The sequence below is a fragment of the Lissotriton helveticus genome, chromosome 9, assembly GCF_964261635.1.
Source record: "Lissotriton helveticus chromosome 9, aLisHel1.1, whole genome shotgun sequence".
Lineage (NCBI taxonomy): Eukaryota > Metazoa > Chordata > Amphibia > Caudata > Salamandridae > Lissotriton > Lissotriton helveticus.
The window spans coordinates 792,950,467-792,968,297 of record NC_136070.1 but is presented as its reverse complement, the minus strand read 5'-3'; the positions used below and the strand labels follow the sequence as shown (position 1 = coordinate 792,968,297).

The 17,831-nt window shown below is 42.9% G+C and overlaps 1 protein-coding gene across 6 annotated transcripts in view; it reads left to right on the top strand.

Annotated features, from left to right (window-relative positions):
* The first annotated feature begins 400 nt into the window (after positions 1 to 400).
* The window catches only part of RELB (RELB proto-oncogene, NF-kB subunit), a 708,968-nt gene continuing 691,537 nt past the window's right edge, over positions 401 to 17,831 (top strand). For 2 of the 6 annotated variants that reach the window (XM_078660925.1, XM_078660926.1), the window contains exon 1: positions 457 to 538. Coding sequence is in view for 2 of the 6 variants with exons in the window: in XM_078660918.1 (XP_078517044.1) it covers positions 493 to 538 (46 nt within the window). In the remaining 4 variants the exon portion in view is untranslated. Of the gene's footprint in view, positions 539 to 17,831 lie in introns of all 6 variants that reach the window. The other 4 variants (XM_078660918.1, XM_078660919.1, XM_078660923.1 and 1 more) reach the window with 4 other exon arrangements.

Here is a 17,831-nt window from a genome sequence, read left to right as displayed (position 1 = left end):
TTTGCAACAGAACTTAAAGGGATCACCCAAAACGCCAGATTGCACCCGCATTTTTGATGCACGAGTTTCAACGACATGCCAAGATTCGAACCTACAACCAATAAATAAGACGGGCACACCTCTGAGTGACGACACATTGAACTAGACTACCGAAATGATACTAGTTTTTCGCTTCAAAGCGATTGCCATGATTGGGTCAGGCAAACGCTTCTTTTAGGCTCCATCGTCCGCCCGATTGTAGACTCTTGCCTGACCCTAACATGACCACGGCTCTTGTGCATTTAGAAACACGAATGCTCCTTGTTTAGTGTTCAACTTGAACTTTCTGAAAATCACGTGTCTTGACAGGGGCTTCCCCATTCTGTTGTGTGTGACGTTGCCGGGCGAGGCAGCCAATGAGTGACACAGCCGGCAGCAGGGGATTTCCAGGCTGATAAACGCTGCAGCTTGGTTTCAGAAAGTAGAACGCAGTGGAGTTAAAAGAGTCGGGCAATGAGGAACCAGCGGGATGTCTCGGGGAGCGGCCGTTCGGGTCCAGGTGAGGCGCAATACTGAATTTGAAGGGAGGTGGAAAGTCATCACTCCAGATGGGCTGCAAGGAGTAGCGGAAGGGACTCTAAATACTATGAAAGGATAGGGGTTTCGGAATAACTAGAGAGTGTCGCAACATCATTAACTTGAGAGAGGGGTAGGAAAGTGGATAGGAATCTGGACAGTCGGTGGGTAGAAACAGCAGTATGAATCCTGGTGGGAAGTCGAGCAATTGAAGTGATGTTGGTAAATGTTGTGCGAGTCGTTGCAGCGATGACCCCTTGGTGGGGTTAGCATCTGTTAGCTGTTGCTATTAAATGGGACTGCGTGACATCATCACAGAGAAGGCCCTGGAGAATGTGCGGATTGATGGAACAGTACTGTACACGGGGGTGTTATCTCCATTGGGTTCACTAATGCAAGCAACAAAATTGTTCCCCAATCTCCTAGTTTTGGTGTAAAAAAAAGTCACTAATTGGGGTATAGTCATAGGCCCTGGTGCCGCTGCACTATTGATAGCTATACTCCCGATTGCTGACCAAGAAAGGAGAAAAACTACAACCCTAATCCCGGAAAGCGGAACAGTGACAGTGTTGACCATAAGTAAGAAAGTATGGTAAACAGTAACACTTCTGACCATGAGGAAAACGATAGGGCCAATCGTAAAAAGGATGGAAACGGCAACACTGTTCATGAAAGTGAGTAAACAGCAGTAACCATATAAGTGGAAAAAGTGACATTCGTGGTGAGGGAGAGCAGCACCAATGCTCATCGAGGGCGAGAGATAGAATTGGAAACATTAATAATTCCTGGAAGGAGACAACAGCAATGACTCACGAAGTGGTTGGGGAGACACAAAATAACTGTAATCTTGGGACAGGAGAGGAAAGTGATGCACATTCTCCGAGTCTGAACCCAACCCCACTCCCTCAAATAGACAAAAGTGCCTAGACAAAAGTGCCTAGGCAACTGTACCTGTTAATAAACTACTTTGGAGCAGAAATGAATGGGGCAAACCATTGAGCTTGTTCGAGCTGTTTCTATCTAGGCTTCGTTAACTAACCCAGGTAATGGGGCACAGCTTTGCTATGATATGTCGGCCCTTTGCTGTAGCTTCTCAGTGGCCCTCGGTGTAAGGAGAAACTCAGTGAACACATATGACGCAAAATCCAGAAATTGGCTCACGCCTTAACTCCAAAACTGTTTTGAGGATTACACTGAAATAAAAAAATATGACATTAGTGTTCCAGCTCTCTGTGCATAAAGTCTTACTGTCTAATGGGATTCAGTCAGGGCCAGCTTTAGGGAGGTGCGACCGGTGCAGCCCCACTGGTGCTGTGTTTTTTTTTGTGCAGTTTTCAGGCATCAATAAAAATGTCAAGATAACTCTGGTGATGAATTGTTCCTGCAGGAGAGAGATTGGAGTTTTGTATAGTGCCAGTTTGGCTCATCATAAAGTAGTGCAGGGAGTTGATATGCCTGCTGCAAAAAATGAGTATAATGCACAACAATATTTTGTGGATAGCTCAGTGGGCTACTGATTTTGTCACAGAGATCCATTTGTTACTTGCAGTTCATAAGTTACAATCCTAACATAGGACAGTGAACGATGAACTATTATCAAAAAGCTGCATGCGAACTGCATGGTATAGTTTTGTGCATTATGGGCCCTATTACGATGTCAGACAGAGTTTCCTCCTCCCGACGACATACCAGTCATGGGACTGACCGACTAATTAGGATGCGACCGAAGACTGTTCGGTCACATTCCTATAATTTACAATGAGAGCATATATTCCTCCCGGAATACAGTTCATCCCTGCACCCCGTGGCAGGCACCTCAAAGTGCCTGCCACAGGGTGCAGGGATCAACAGGGGGCACCTATGCCACCTTGGCCTCCAGCCGGAGGCTGCGCACTCATGGGGGCCCTGCTGGGGGCCCCCAAAGTCGAGTTCCGACAGCCTTTCTGTGTCAGAAAGGCTGGCACAGAAAGGCTGCCGAAACAGGACATCGTAATCCCAATGGCAGAAAGAGCCACCCTTGGGATTACTGACAGCATTCTGACTGGCGGACGGACTCGGAAGCCAGTCGGAAACTATTGTAATGAGGCAGACAGAAAGGAATCCGACTGGCAAATTACGATGCTTTCGGAAAGGCTCCGACCAACAGTCAGTGGCTTTTTCAACCGCATTGTAATTGCCCCCCTAGTTTTTTGCTCAGTCTTTCAGTATCCTAATGTTGCTAAAAAGGGTTGGGAAGAAATACATTGTTATTAGTAAGGCCAATCCAACCTCTGTGGTACTTTTTAAATACAGAGTTTGTACTCTCCAGACTAAACACTCTTAAAATGTACTGCCTATTAGTATGGATGATGTGCGAATCCTACATCTTGTAATGCTCATTGTCTTGATGTAACATTTCCCATCGACTGATTTACACAAGTAGGATTTATTTTCTCTGTATAATGTGTGTGATGTAAAGTGCTCTGACACCCTACACTAGTATAAGTAGTGTGTGGTGTTCTTGTCCTTCCCCGTGATGTTTAGGCTATACTACGTATTCATTCATAGGCTATTTTATGTATTCTTTCCTAGTCTGAATCCCAGTTCTATGTTGTTACCATGGAGCTACATTCCTAGTTAGAATCTAAGAATGTTACTGCTTGAATAGATTGTCAGTTTCTTGTGTCGGTTGTAGGATGAAGTCTGATGATATGGAGCTGCAATAAAGACCTTACCGAAGAGCCTATGCCTGCCTGTCTTTCTTCGGTGTTGGGCATCACCTCATTTTGGCGATGAGGATGGGTTAACTAACCAGACTAGCCTTCCATTCACTCTCTGTCACAACACGCACTCCCAGGTCTTCCCCAGAAAATTCACCAAATAAACAGTCATCCTCACAACCATCATCCTTGGTTGAAGCCATCTCCAATCTCAACTATCCTGTGAACAAGGATGAGCTTGTCAAATTTTGGGGGGATGGCAGAATTTTATAATAAATTTGTCCCTAGTTTTGCACAAAAAACAGAAAATATGAGAGCTTTGCTTAAAAAAAGAAGTGAATTCATTTGGGACAAGTCTTGTTTTGAAGAGTTTGATCTCATCAAGAGTTGCTTGAACAAAGCTCCTAATCTATCTAGTTTTGATCCTGCAAAAGAGTCGCTCTTCATGACGGATGCTAGGTCTAAGGGGCTGGGAGCTGTTCTCTTGCAACCTGGTGAACACATTGACAACACCATTCTATTTATTTCCAGACCGCTTAGAGGTGCAGGGTGTAACTACTCTGCTATAGAGAAAGAAGCTTTAGCTGTTTACTGGGCCATTCTGAAGCTCAAAAAGTTTATTAGGGGCAAGCATTTCTCAGTGATCTCAGATCACAAACCTCTAAAAGAGGTGTTTGAGAAAAAAAGTATTGATTGTGTTTCCCATAGAATTGGAAAATGGGTAGTTGCTCTGCAAGATTTTGAATGTTATGTCTCTTGCTTACCTGGGGCAGGTAATATTCTTACGGATTGTTTGTCTAGGCTCAGTGGTTCAGCTATTCCCGATGATTGTGATGATGACTGTTTTGTTGGTGAAGATTCTGGGGAAGACCTGAGAGTGTGTGTTGTGACTGAAGGTGTTGTGACAGAGTGAATGGAAGGCCAGTCTGGTGAGTGATCCCATCTTACAGCGGGTCATCACCTATGTACGTGATGGTTGCTGCAAGAAGCGTGATTGTGATGACCAAATTAAAAGGTTTTGGTGTGTGAAGGAGGAGTTGTCGTGTTCGAACGAGTTGCCTTTCAGAGGCAGTAGGCTTGTGGTTCCTTCAGATCTGCGTGACAAACCGGTGGAGTGTTCCCATTCTAGTCACATGGGAATAGCTAAAACAAAGGAAAGACTCCGAGAAACATATTGGTGGCCTGCGATGGATGTTCAGATTGAAAGATTGGTGCACGCTTGTTCACAATGTGCGACCAGTGATAAGGTTCTTAAGTGTAGGACTCAACCCATGGTCATCAGACAGCAAGCTAATGGTCCCTGGGTTGATGTCACTGTGGATATCCTGGGTCATGTGAAGTTCAGAACTCAGGATAGTTATGTATTGGTGTGTGTGGATATGTTTTCCAGGTGGCCAGCCATTAAACTAGTCCATTCGGTGGACTCCTCTTCTGTGATCGGTTTCTTTGATCTCTTTTCTAGCGAGGGATTGCCAGCTTCTGTGTTAACAGACAATGAGGTACAATTTACCTCTGGTGCTGTGGAAGAATTTTTGAGTCAGAGGAGTATTACAAATAAGCACGCCACCCTGTACCACCCTGAATGCAATGGTGTGGTTGAAAGATTTGTAAGGGTGCTCAAGGAGGCTATGCAATTGGCTGTTGTCTCTAGTTGTGACTGGGAGGAAGCCATTAAAAAAAAGAAGTATGTGAATGCAGGTTTACCCCACATTCATCCACCGGGGTTTCTCCTGTCACACTGTTTTAAGGAAGGGTGGCTAGTACTCAGGTCAATCCTCTCTGGGTTACCTCTAGAAGAATTGAAGTTGGGGGCATGATTGACCGCACTGTGGGATGGAAGGATCGCGAACTACAGAAGATGCAGGAAAGGACGCTGGAGTTTAATGTGAGAAAAGCTGTGAAGAAGACTATTGTTCAAGTTGGAGACTGGGTTATAGTGAGATTCCCTGAAAGAAGGGTTGGAAAGACGACGTTTGGACACCCAATAAGAGTTACCAAACTTCTGGGGAATGCTGTAAAAACCCAGGATCACAGAGTATGGAACCTCAACAGGATTGTTAAGTGGCCTTCCAAATGTGTTGGGGGGGGGGGGCACTCCTCCAGTGGGTCATCTGCTCCTCCTGCTGCTCCTCCATGTCCTGTGGAAAGGAGACCTAGTAGGGTGGGGAAAATTCCTCTTCGTTTAAAAGATTACAGTTAGGGAATGTTGTGTATTTATTGACTGTATTTTGTGTATTTCATTGGTTCATTAACTTTGCATATTTTTCTTTTGTTGGAGAAAAAGGGGAGGTGATGTGGTGTTCTTGTCCTTCCCCGTGATGTATAGGCTATACTATGTATTCCTTCCTAGTCTGTATCCCAGTCCTATGTTCTTACCATGGAGCTACATTCCTAGTTAGAATCTAAGAATGTTACTGCTTGAATAGATTGTCAGTTTCTTGTGTCGGTTGTAGGATGAGGTCTGATTATATGGAGCTGCAATAAAGACCTTACCTAAGTGCCTATGCCTGCCTGTCTTTCTTCGGTGTTGGTCATCACCTCATAGTGCTATAAAACAAATGAAATGCAAGTGATGAGTGGCACAGTTGGAGGGTGGTAGTGAGGGAATCCATGGAGAAGGAGGTCATGGGGGGAGCATCAAAAAGGACTGTCCTGGATTGGGGAGAATGTTTAAACAGCTAATAAGCTGCAGTGCCGTGCATGTCTGTGCGTTTGCCATTATGAAGGTAGTGCGGCTGTTTGCATAGCTTTAATGTATCATCACATTGTCTGCAAAGCTTTTCAAAGCACTTGACTAAAATATATTTACAGGTCATGTGTTCTTTGTACCATTGTATACTTTCAAACTACATTTTCTAATAGAATACATACGATCCTTTTATGTTAAACATAATGTATATCCCAAATTCCACATATGTAGGTTTTATATAAAACACCTTCTAAATGATCTGCAGAGAAGCAAAAATGAGAATTAGAGCGGGAAATGTAATTATATTTGGATGTATTGTGAAAAAATGTGGGTGGCCTTAAAAACCTGCTGTCAAAGAGATATGACCAGAGTTCCTGAAGCTGTGAGTCAAACCAGGAGAGTTCCTATTAATGCAGTATTTAAATGGCATGGCAAAAATTCTGCGTTTTAGTTTGAATTACTGGGATCATAAAAGACTTTACAATTAGGACTGTCAAACATACCTCAGGGCTTTTCAATTTATTGTCAATATAGGCCATGCAAGAGATGTTTAAAGAAGGTTATTTATACCGGTTCAGCCTTACCCGTAAGTTTAAACATCTGGCAGTCTCCTATTTGGATGAAGCACTCGCTTTCCATCTGGCCAGCCACGTTTTGCCTGTTTTCCTTGATGTACTGTATCCACCGTTAGTAGCAACAAAGAAACAATTCTCCTTTTATCTGTTTAATATATTGAGCACTAAAACATAATTCGGGGGCGGTGAGGGGGGAGTCGTGGGGATTCTTACAGATGGTTGGGTAAAACAGATGACCAAAATCAATTTAATTTTGATTCTATGAAATGTTAATGCTTCATATTCTGATCAAGACAGTAAAGGTATTGGCATTAACATGAAGACAAGCTGGATCAGATCAATGAAGCCTTGTGTAGTGTGACATAGTAGAGAACACAAGGTGAATGTCACAAGAATGTAGTTTAATAAAGTAAAAGGACCCGCAGGGAGCGGAACAGATTAAACAAGCAATTAAGGGCGCCAGCTGTTAAGTGGTTGACAATGACAGCTGACGTCATATAAATAGTCAATGAACATTCCATGATCTGTCATAGGATGCCAGATCATGGAGATAGAAAATGCACTAATGTTATTACAATTGGAATACAATGCAGGAAGTACAACATCTCCCTTTTTCCCATGTGAATAACGACCTTTATATATTGAGAATCACTCCATTACATAGTCTTTGAATCTTCCAGGAAGATTTATGACTCTTCCCCCTCTAGAATAATTTTCTTCTACAGTTGTCTGAACAGAACCATGAGCAGGCTCACTATATACATCAGTTTCAACATTTCCAGTACACATGTTATCGCCACCATGTATTGTAACAGAGTCATCTTCATCCATAGAGGTTCTTCTTGAATTTACTATAAACTCTGAAGAATCTCTGTAACTGTCGTTGATATGTTCTGTCATAGAATTATTTTGCATGTCATCCCATTCAAGAACACTATCATCGACGCTACTTTCATGGTTTTCCTCACCTCTCATTATAATGCACTCTTGTCCTGGTTTAAGTTTCACCACATGGTCTTTACTTCGCCATCCTTCTCCTTCCACTAAAACTGCACCATTAGTAGCTTTGTCTACTCTCTTGGGTTTACTATACTTGGACTCTCCCTTACTCACCATACCTGGTCTTTTCACTAAAACCCAATCACCAGTTTTTATACTTTTCACCTTCGCCCTATTAACCATGTCGGCATATGCATTTGTAGACCTTTGTTTTCTTTCAATGTTTTCTCTCACACCTAACTCCTCATCATTTATCACTTTAGATTCAGTTGCCTGGTCCGACAGGAATTTTCAAAAAAATACCCGCAGGTCCTTTAAACGGTATCCCATCCTCGTCGCCAATTGTAGTGTGACATAGTAGAGAACACAAGGTGAATGTCACAAGAATGTAGTTTAATAAAGTAAAAGGACCCGCAGGGAGCGGAACAGATTAAACAAGCAATTAAGGGCGCCAGCTGTTAAGTGGTTGACAATGACAGCTGACGTCATATAAATAGTCAATGAACATTCCATGATCTGTCATAGGATGCCAGATCATGGAGATAGAAAATGCACTAATGTTATTACAATTGGAATACAATGCAGGAAGTACAACACCTTGCTTCCTAAAAGAACAAACAGAACAAAATAACTCACATCTTTCGCAACTAAAGCTTTTGCCTGGAACCTAAAAACGCAGTGACGTTGCTCTGGGGAGAGCGGAATGTTTGTGTCTTAAGATTTCAGTATGCCAAAGTATCATAGAAAGCAATGACAATCTACTGCAAACCGGGCTGTCCATTGGCAGGAAGTTTAACCTAGAACAAAAAATATTTTAGTTAGGATCACACCATTAAATGGTCTAACTTATAAGACAGTTTCTTTGTGCAGAAATATGTAATAATTCAGTCATTGATTTTGGGAAAACAGAGTGAATAATTTGTTGGCAGAAATAATGAAGGCACATGATCGTAAAAATACATAGATCTGGTTCTGACACGGAATTTTCGTGCTGATACTCCTACTTTCCTTTTAAGCAGGGCCTTGACATTCTTAACCTTACAAACAAGCATTTGTAATGCAATAGGTCTTGCATTACTGGAAGTTTGAGCCATTGGCGCTGCAATTTTGTTAGCAATGCCAATAGCTCAAAGTTTCAGAAAAGCGAGACCTATTGCATTGCAAATGCTTTTGAGACTGTTTCCTTGTCTTGCGGAGAGGGTGAGGGGGGAGAGAGAGGAAGCATGAGAGGGATAGAGGGAAAGAGAGAGAAAGGAAGAGGGATAGAGGGAAAGAGGGAGTGGGAGAGGTGAGAGAAAAAGAGGTAGGGGGACAAAGAGAAGTTAAAAAAAAACGCACGCAACCACCAATAGCAGCTGACGAAAACAAAAGCACACGCACAAGCATGTGGTCTGCTTTCAGAACCTCCTACATGAGGTCTCTCGCTGCGCGAGCAATGCTGCACACTGCAACGGGGGTGTGTGTGTGTGTGTGTGTGTGTGTGTGTGTGTGAGAGAGAGAGAGAGAGAGAGAGAGAGAGAAGGGTTTGTGGAGGAGGTATGTGTGGTGGATTGGAAGACGGAGCTTCAGAGAAGCATCCATGTAAGAGTGTGATATGAAGGCAGAGTGTTGGTGCATACTAGGTCTCTAGCAATGGACAGCTGCTGAGTAAGCTGTGGCAACATGTGGAAAAAGGAACAGTCTCTGGGGAAATTACTAGGAAAACGTGAGACTGGGCCTTATTCTTGATGCCCATTGAAATCCCAAAATGTGCTACTGGTAACCTCTAACTGGCAAAACCTGAGAACCAGAGGCGAAACCTGTGCAGTGAAATGACCACAGCACTTAACCCTGCTTGCAGGCAAGTAAAACAAGACGCTGAGTAATGAAGATCACCGGGCAATAACACACAAGGTATGTAGGGCAGCGCCGAAAGTAAAATCTGGCAACACTAATTAAAGCATGTGCCTTGTTCTCTTGTGTTTTTTTCTATGCGATACAAAAGGGGATGATGGACGGAGCTTTTGAGCAAATCAAACACTCACCCCCAGTCAACTGATCTGGGTTTAATCCATCACCATTCTTTAGCTCACTCCGCCACCCCAGTTCCGACATGGCCATATGCAAATCAGTCCGACCCTGTGCCTCATGGGAACAGTCCACCCGAACTGCCAAAGCCATATCTTCCCTGGACCGGAAACAAGCATCCTGGGACCGGTTTCTGGCATTTCAGCCATGTTTTTTCTATAACAAATAAGAGACCAATGGTATACCTACTCATTCTGGTTTTAACCCCGACATTCAAGTTGCTCACATAAGAGGTACAAGGGAATTGGACATCCGCCCAGCTGTTCTGTGCATAGCCGTAATACCATGACCACTTCCTGTCTTACACTAATCTTTTTGGCGTCTCACTTTATGAGGACACTATATTTTTACACTTGCTTGACTTTGTCGAACAAATTGGTTAAAAGCTTGGAAGAGCGCTGCCACACATGTATACTTTAAGTTCATAAATACAAACAATGCAGATAAACACATATATTAGGCGGGACCATTAAATCTTACTAGACTGGAAGCATTTTATGCCGATACAAGGCTGTGACTGATGCCTGATTTAAGTGTGAGGTGCACGAACTTTCGGTGAAACGGCGTCCCAAATCAGCAAACGTAGCCAGAGCCGAGCTGGACCGAAGTACATTTATTAAATAAAATAAAGACTTCTAACTAAAGATACCTTTCAGCTGGTCGATTCAAGCCTTGAGTCCAGTTCCTGAGGGTCGTGTGATCCCGGAATACAGAGCGTGTCTCTCCTGATCCCTTTGGTTCTTTGCGGGTAGAAGCTTGCATGAGATGGCGGGGTCTGCAGGTCCTGGGGGCCGAGGCCACACACATCTGAGCCTTCGTGGAACAGCGGGCCAGATCTGGACGAGTAGGCGACTGAAGCAACCAGTGGTGCTCGCGCACCACAGAGGAGCGAGGGCAGAAATCGAAACTAGTGGTGCGCTCGCACCACAGAGGAGCGGAGGCGAGGGAGCCTGTTGTCTGTGCCGCTCCTGCTGCACGTAATAAACACCGTTGGGAATGGGTGGAGCAAAGGCGGGACATGTGCCCGCCTTTGCCCAATTACGTGCCTTATTTAAAAAAAAAAACACGCTAAAGCCAATTGCAGACGGGGAAAGCAAAACTACACGCACATGCGTGTGGTCAGCTTCCAGAACCCCCTACATGAGGTCTTGCGCTGCACGAGCAATGCTGCGCACTGCAAAGCTAGACGCAAGACCTAAAAAGCTGTAGCCCTTTATTGGTCAAAAAGGAAGGAAGCATCCCAAATATTATTGGACGATTCAACCAACAATGTAGCAACAAATGATAGAATATTCTTTTGAAAAGCATTCAATTGTTGTTTGAAAGACTGCAACACAAATGAAATTCTTATACTCTAACTAAATTTCACAAGAACTGCGAGACCTACTTACATTTATTTAGGAGTCTCGCAACTCGCTGTCACTCAATACATTAACAAGAATACTATTAGCACAAAAAAAGACAGTGCCCCCGACTACACACTGCTCCCTTTGCATCTATATTTTCAAAATCGGTCTCTCGGGGCATCGACATTTGAACATTTTATTGATGCTGTAATACCTTCAGTGTATAATCCAACCAACTTGGTATGGTGAAAAAACAAAAACGTGTTATCTGCGAAATACAAGCATCTTGTTAACAATGTAATTTTTTTTATTTTAATTGCTGAAGGTTACTACTTGATCTAATTAATATGATAATTTAGTTTTAGAAGAACTCAATCTCAAATTCTATTAATAGTTAATTTGTGAACAAGATAAAACAGCAAACCTCTAAGTAGGATAAACACTAGAAAATGGATTTCACCCTAACTGCAGTTGTTATGACTAACTGCATAGCACTGAAGAAGTATTAGATGAAAATACCACAAAGTGGAGTCAAGATGCAGATTCCAGGATATCCATGATATTCCGTGAGGTATTCTTACTGTAGATATAAAACTACATCTGTGGCACCATATCTGCATTGTAGAGAACACTTTAGATCAATATGCTGCAAGTTAAGTACTTCCAAATATGTGGAAATGAAAAGGGTACATTTTATTTAATGGTCATTAACGTGGGGGTAGCATTTTGAATCAGTTGACTTCTTATGGGTATCAACGGTAACATATAGGATAGACCCTTTTCTAATTCCCTTTCGTTAAGTTCTCTACCAGAAAAAACTTTTTCCTGTTCCCTTTGACAAATTATAGAAACTGGATGCCTTTTCCACAGTTACAATGGGTGGCAGATAGGTTTTTGTACTGTCTCCCCGCTTGTGTATTCCAGTATGATGTTCGCTGACAAACCTGGGCTTATTGCTCACATCAAACAAACTGTGCAAGGCTTTGAGGATTATTGCATGCGGAAAAGTTAACCAAAGCAAGAAAACACAAATCCTGGTTTTGGATAAGAGAGAAAGTCCAAAACTAAGCCACAAACGTAAACTACAAAGGAAAATTCTCCCAAGTTTTGACTAATAAATAGACTTAAAAAAATCCTCTGTCTAAGCGGTGTAGATACATTTGGTGCAGCAGATACAGTTGTACCAGGAGCCAGAGGGCCCTACTGAACCCTGACAATGCTGTATTTTACTTCCCCAACAGCAGTCAAAGGAGCCATTGTCCTTGCTTGCACCAGGACACATTGCATCTATGCTACTGCTCTGTCAACGTATTCGCTGTCTTAAATGCTAATTCTTTTTCCCTACTATGCTACCTTGGACACAGTCAAACGTAATGCTCATAACCTTCCCATGGGATATTACTAGGGGGGTGTGCATCCTATCTCTCCAACCACTCTTTCTCTGTCACTTGGTGCTCATCCCTCTTTTTGCCCACACACATGCAAGCAGGGCTGGACTGGAGACACAAAGCAACCCTGGTAAATGTTGTCAGACCAGCCCCCCTACAATGCATAGCGAGCAAGAACAGCACGTGAGCTTGACCACTACAATGAGGTCTCGGGCAGCATTCTCTCAATTACATTTTGTGAAAAAATGAACAAAAATGGTGCATTCTGCAACACATTTTCATTATATATTCAATTGTATTAGCTTGTACAGCACATTAAATCATGACCTTACAGTGTACCAGGATATGACAATATTGTTGGGGCCCTTCAATGATTCCCTCACTATCACCCTCCAGCAGTGCATCTCTTCTCTCCATAGCCCCTCACATGTATTTAATTTGTTTTATGGAAATTCTCATAGTAGTGTAGGGAGTTGGAGCACTTTACGTCACGCACAAAACATGTTTTAAGAGTGCTTGTTATGTAGAAGCATAAACCCAGGATTCAAAACGTAACAGTGGTTGGATTTACTATACGTAACTTTAGAATCTGTACCATGCAGTTTGCATGCAGCTCTTTGATGGCAGTTCAAAGCTCACTGTGCTTCATTTATTATGGTTCCAAGTTATAACTTGCAAGTAACTGAAGGATCTCTGTGACAAAAGCAGTAACCTACTGATCTATGCACATTAAATACAGTTCTATGCTCTGTATGGTACCCACTCTTTGCGGCAGGCATAGTAACCCTCTGCACTTCATTGGATGAGTCAAAACTACCAAGAAGCAAAACTCTCTCCTGCAGGAAGATAAACCACCAGAGATATCAACCTTGACACTTTTATTGTTGTCTGAAAACTGCTGGTATACACGGAACTCTGCCATGAGAGTGAGAAGTGAGTCCTTATGATAGACAGTCCTGCTGCAAATCAAACCTCCCACCTCTCCAGCCTCCCGGGGAAATGTCCAAAGCCCAGTACGGACAGTTCCACCTTGCATGAGAGTCCGCATTCCCCAGGAACGTGTTGTTGTCGCCTGTCCATAGTCCTACTGCACCAACTATCTTGGCAACCTAATCTGCTCCTTTAGTTTTTAACAGCACAATGATGCACAAATATTTGTCTCCTTACCTTGTTCACTCCTCACATACAAAACATCATGACTTGATCACAGCCTTACTATGAAATCTTCCTTTGAAATACCACTAGGTTGAACTGTCATCTAGTACATCATTAGCGTTAAGTCTTATCTACAGTGCGAATAAAACCAGTTTTCATGGGTTTATCAAAATCCTTTCGCGTCACTTCACACAGACGTTCTAGTCGATCCACTTTTTCAAAATGCTCTTACAAGCAAAACATAGAGGTTGGGCACCATGTCATAATTTATTTTTTTAAAGTGATCAACATAATACAATAACAGGGCAAACAAGTGCACCAGTAACCCATGGGACATGTCTGCCATACAACACTAGATGTAGGAGAGATAAGTGTCTAAAGCATAAAAATGCACCAATTTTGCCCCTATCCAGGAGTGCTTCTGCTGGCAGCCCCTAGCTATGTAGAGGTTTTCTCCAGTTGTGCACACTAGTCCATACATCTCTACCATTCCCTAAGGGTGGTGTTACCTTTGATCTCCATTTTCGGGCAATATCACGCTTCACCACCACCGTTGCCATCCCAACCAGATATGAGCTGCCCTGAGAATTCCCAACCCCATCCAAAACAACTAGAAGGGCATGAGTGGGTGGAAGGGTGATGTGGGTTTGGAGTATTTGAGTTTGGGCAGCCATAATTTACTGCCAGTAGGCATCTATTGGGGAGGGGGGTGGAAGAAGTCTGCATTGGTACAGGGACATCGGGGATATCCCAGGTGTTAACTCTACTGGCCTACCAGAGCCAAAGCGCTGTGAGATAGGTGGCATGGAGTTAATTAAGTTGTATCAAGCGGAGCCTCGAGGATATTGCTAGTTCACAGCGGGCATTTGCGCCAAGGACCAGTCAGTATTGCCCAACTGCCCGACCCATCTGTCTCATTTCTGTCTGAGGAATGAGAAATGCCATCTCATAATTTAATATGAAAAGGGTCCAGGTAGCATTCCAACATAAAAAGTCTACCCCAGGACCACATCGAAGAAGCTTTCTCAGGAGGCCCAGTGTACAGCTCCGTTCAGTATTTAGATGTCACAGCCCGTTTCTTAACTACCTCACACAGTTTTCAGTCAGACCTGTCCCATCATTCCGATAGGACTTTTAGTCACTTGTTGATTTGGGCTGGCCCCAGGATGTACACTTCAGTGAAAGCGCACACCACATTCACACAGACCATACCCCATCCAAAATGTACACACCCAAAGCATTCAAATTAGGAATCTGATCAAACTACACACTCAATTTAAAGATGCAGTCAAATGTCTGTCTGTTTCCTGGTGCTACTCTTTTTCCAACCGAGATTATTTGTTTCCCTGATACTCCTGCCCTGACAATACTGTATTGAGGGCTTGGCTCCCCTGCCTAAAATCCCTCACTCCTCCATCCTCCCTGGGAGCTTTGGTGTAAGTCACCTCTACCATAGGACTTGAGTGCTTTATCTACTCCCCAGCACCTAGGTTTCAACTACGGAATTAAAAAATACTATCTTAAACTCCTCTTAAATATGGCCATGTTACTAATTAGCAACGTTGTATTGATTAAACTGAACTGTGCGATAGCTTACTGAGGTAAATGTGTGTCCCCTACGACAAAAGTGTGAATGTGTCAGAAGAGGTCTGTTTAACGTACCCAGGTGATCACCCATTTTGATTCAGATGCAATAATCAGGTTCTGTCTAGACTAAGCACAAGGTCTAGTACAAGTTGCTTGCCCTAATGCTCAAAACAATGCATAACGTGCCACCCTCATACCTCTCAGCTACTCATCTGACCTGTCCTGACCTGAACAATATGTTCTACTCACCAGTGCTTACTCACTGTTCTGGAACCACCCTACGCTTCTTTGTGGTTTTGGTCTTTCTATTAACTTTGTCTATTCCTGTGGACTGCCTTCCCTCATCAGCTCTGTGCTGCCCCCCACTTTCATTTTTTCAGCCAGCCCTCAAAACCCACGTCCTCCGATTTGACCACAATCAACCTTGCCCACTGTCATTGCTACCAGAGCTGGCCCATATTATATGGATGTGAACATGTATAATATATAAATATGCTCTTAATCTATTGCATCACCTTAGGTCTGAGTACTCACAATCCTGTATCATCATATCCTTTGTCTATACAACCACGGATTCACTATTTTCTCAAATAATGCTGTGCTCCTCTCTGAAGCACTTCTGGTTGAAGAGCTTCCAAATGAATAAATGCAACTAGTATGCTGTCACGGTCTCTCTGCACTGGTATCTTCAAGTAGAAGACAGGCATTGGTATAGACTGTCTGCCAGCTGAGTGGCGTTTCTAATGCTAGTTATTTTTCTTTTTAATGCTGTAGTAAATCTTTAATTCAGATACATTAAGAACAAAATGGGTGCATCAAAATATGCAGTAAGGGGAAGTAAATTTAGTGGTAAAAATGCACATTAGGCCGCATGTTCCCTGGCATTATTTTAAGCAATTTGAGCTACAAACATTTTTGCGAAATCTGTAATTTTTGCCAATTGTGGAGTATGTGGAAAATCCATAATTTTATGGTAAACATTTTTTTTCAAGCCAAGTAATTCAAAATACACATGAAATACAACAAGCATTTACAATGCAATAGGTCTCGCATTGACGAGAGTTTGAGCTATTTAACAATGCCTTTTATTTTTGTTTTCTTTTTAAAAACATAAATAAAAGGCATTGTAATTTACAATGCCAATAGCTTAAACTCGCGTAACTACGAGACCTATTGCATTGCAAATGCTTGTTTTATATGGAATAAAAAAACTGCAAGCACAGCATCAGCACATCACCGTAACCATGAGGCACCCAATGATAGCTCTATTACGTTCTGCCGAGCAGGCTCTACAAATAAGTTAAACAATTCTACCTTAAACATTTTCAGTATTCTGTATCTTTATAAATGTCATATTTAACATAAAAATGTCCCTGAAAAAAAGTTTAAATAAACCAGTGATTGCGTCCCCCAAGGCTGACAATACGCAGGAGGCGAAAAACGTTCCTGTCTCAACTAATCCCTTTTCGAGAATGTTCACGGTAGGTTGAGTGACTAAAATAAGAGCCAATGGTAGGGCTGCCACGAGACGAGTATTTTATTGGCATGTCAGTTATATTTTTGCTATGAAATGTAAAATAAAAGGTTATACAAACTTATTTAAATCCTACATTTTTTTCCATTTGAAATACAAACTGAAAGGAACCAAGAAAAGTAAAAAAAAAACAGGAGACACTGCCTGGCGGCCGTGAAACTGAAAGGGGAGGAGAAATGGCGAAGAGGACGAGAGAGTAAACAAGAAAAGTAAAAAAAAACCAGGAGACACGGCCTGGTGGCCGTGAAACTGAAAGGGGAGGAGAAATGGCTGAGTCAGAGCGCACGCTTTGATGCAGAAGGGGGCGGGGCAGAGCGGAGCGGGAAGAGCTGCTGACGGCACCAAGCTGGGGAACAGATGGCTGGCGATTTGATGCTCTGCACGCGCATTTTAACTCATTGCGCTTGCACATTGACCTAAAAGCGCACGTGCACTGCATCAAATCGCCACTTTGGTTAAACTCTGGATAAGCCCCTTTATCTCTCGCCAGCTCGAATGCGCAAGCGCATCGGCAGGCGAGACCTAAAAAAACACATAATGGGCACCATGTGTAATAGGATCCAACATTGCCATCTCTGGGTGCTTGTACCATTTACCAATCATTCTGCCTTTGGCCTTTTGGTGTTTAAGATTTGACGAGAACACCTCAGTGGCAATATTAAATGCACGTTTAGTCAAATTAATTGCTAATGCAAGATCTAAAAAAAGTAAAATAACTATTTACGTTACTAGCACTTCTACTGCATGCTTTTACCAGAGGCTTGTTGGAAAAGCCATTTGGCTGTCTATGCAGTCTCGCTACCTCTGTGACCCTGTGTAGGGTGCTACTTTCCCGGCCACCAGCTTACTATCACGCGCGGACGTGCACAGCTGCCATCTGTGGTAGCACCTATTGTGCAGTTGCTTTATATTTACACACCAAGCGCTCGCTGCATGTCGCGCAGTCACGCTTTAACTTTAAATATTGTTATTTGTTTTTAAAAAAATGGTGCACCCGCTTTATATTTACAGAAAAAGCGCTCGCTACATGCCTAGACTCTTTAACTGTAAACAATGCTTTTTTTATGCGCAACACTGCACTTCAGCCATCCTCTGATTAGAGCCATCCGGTGTCTTCCTACTCACAAGCACATCATCTTCTTAATAAAAAGTCCCAGAGATGTTTCTCCTTCAGTGTAGAACAGCCCCATACTTCCACGGCTGCCTGCCGCTGAGCCCCAGGGCCGGGACCACCTGC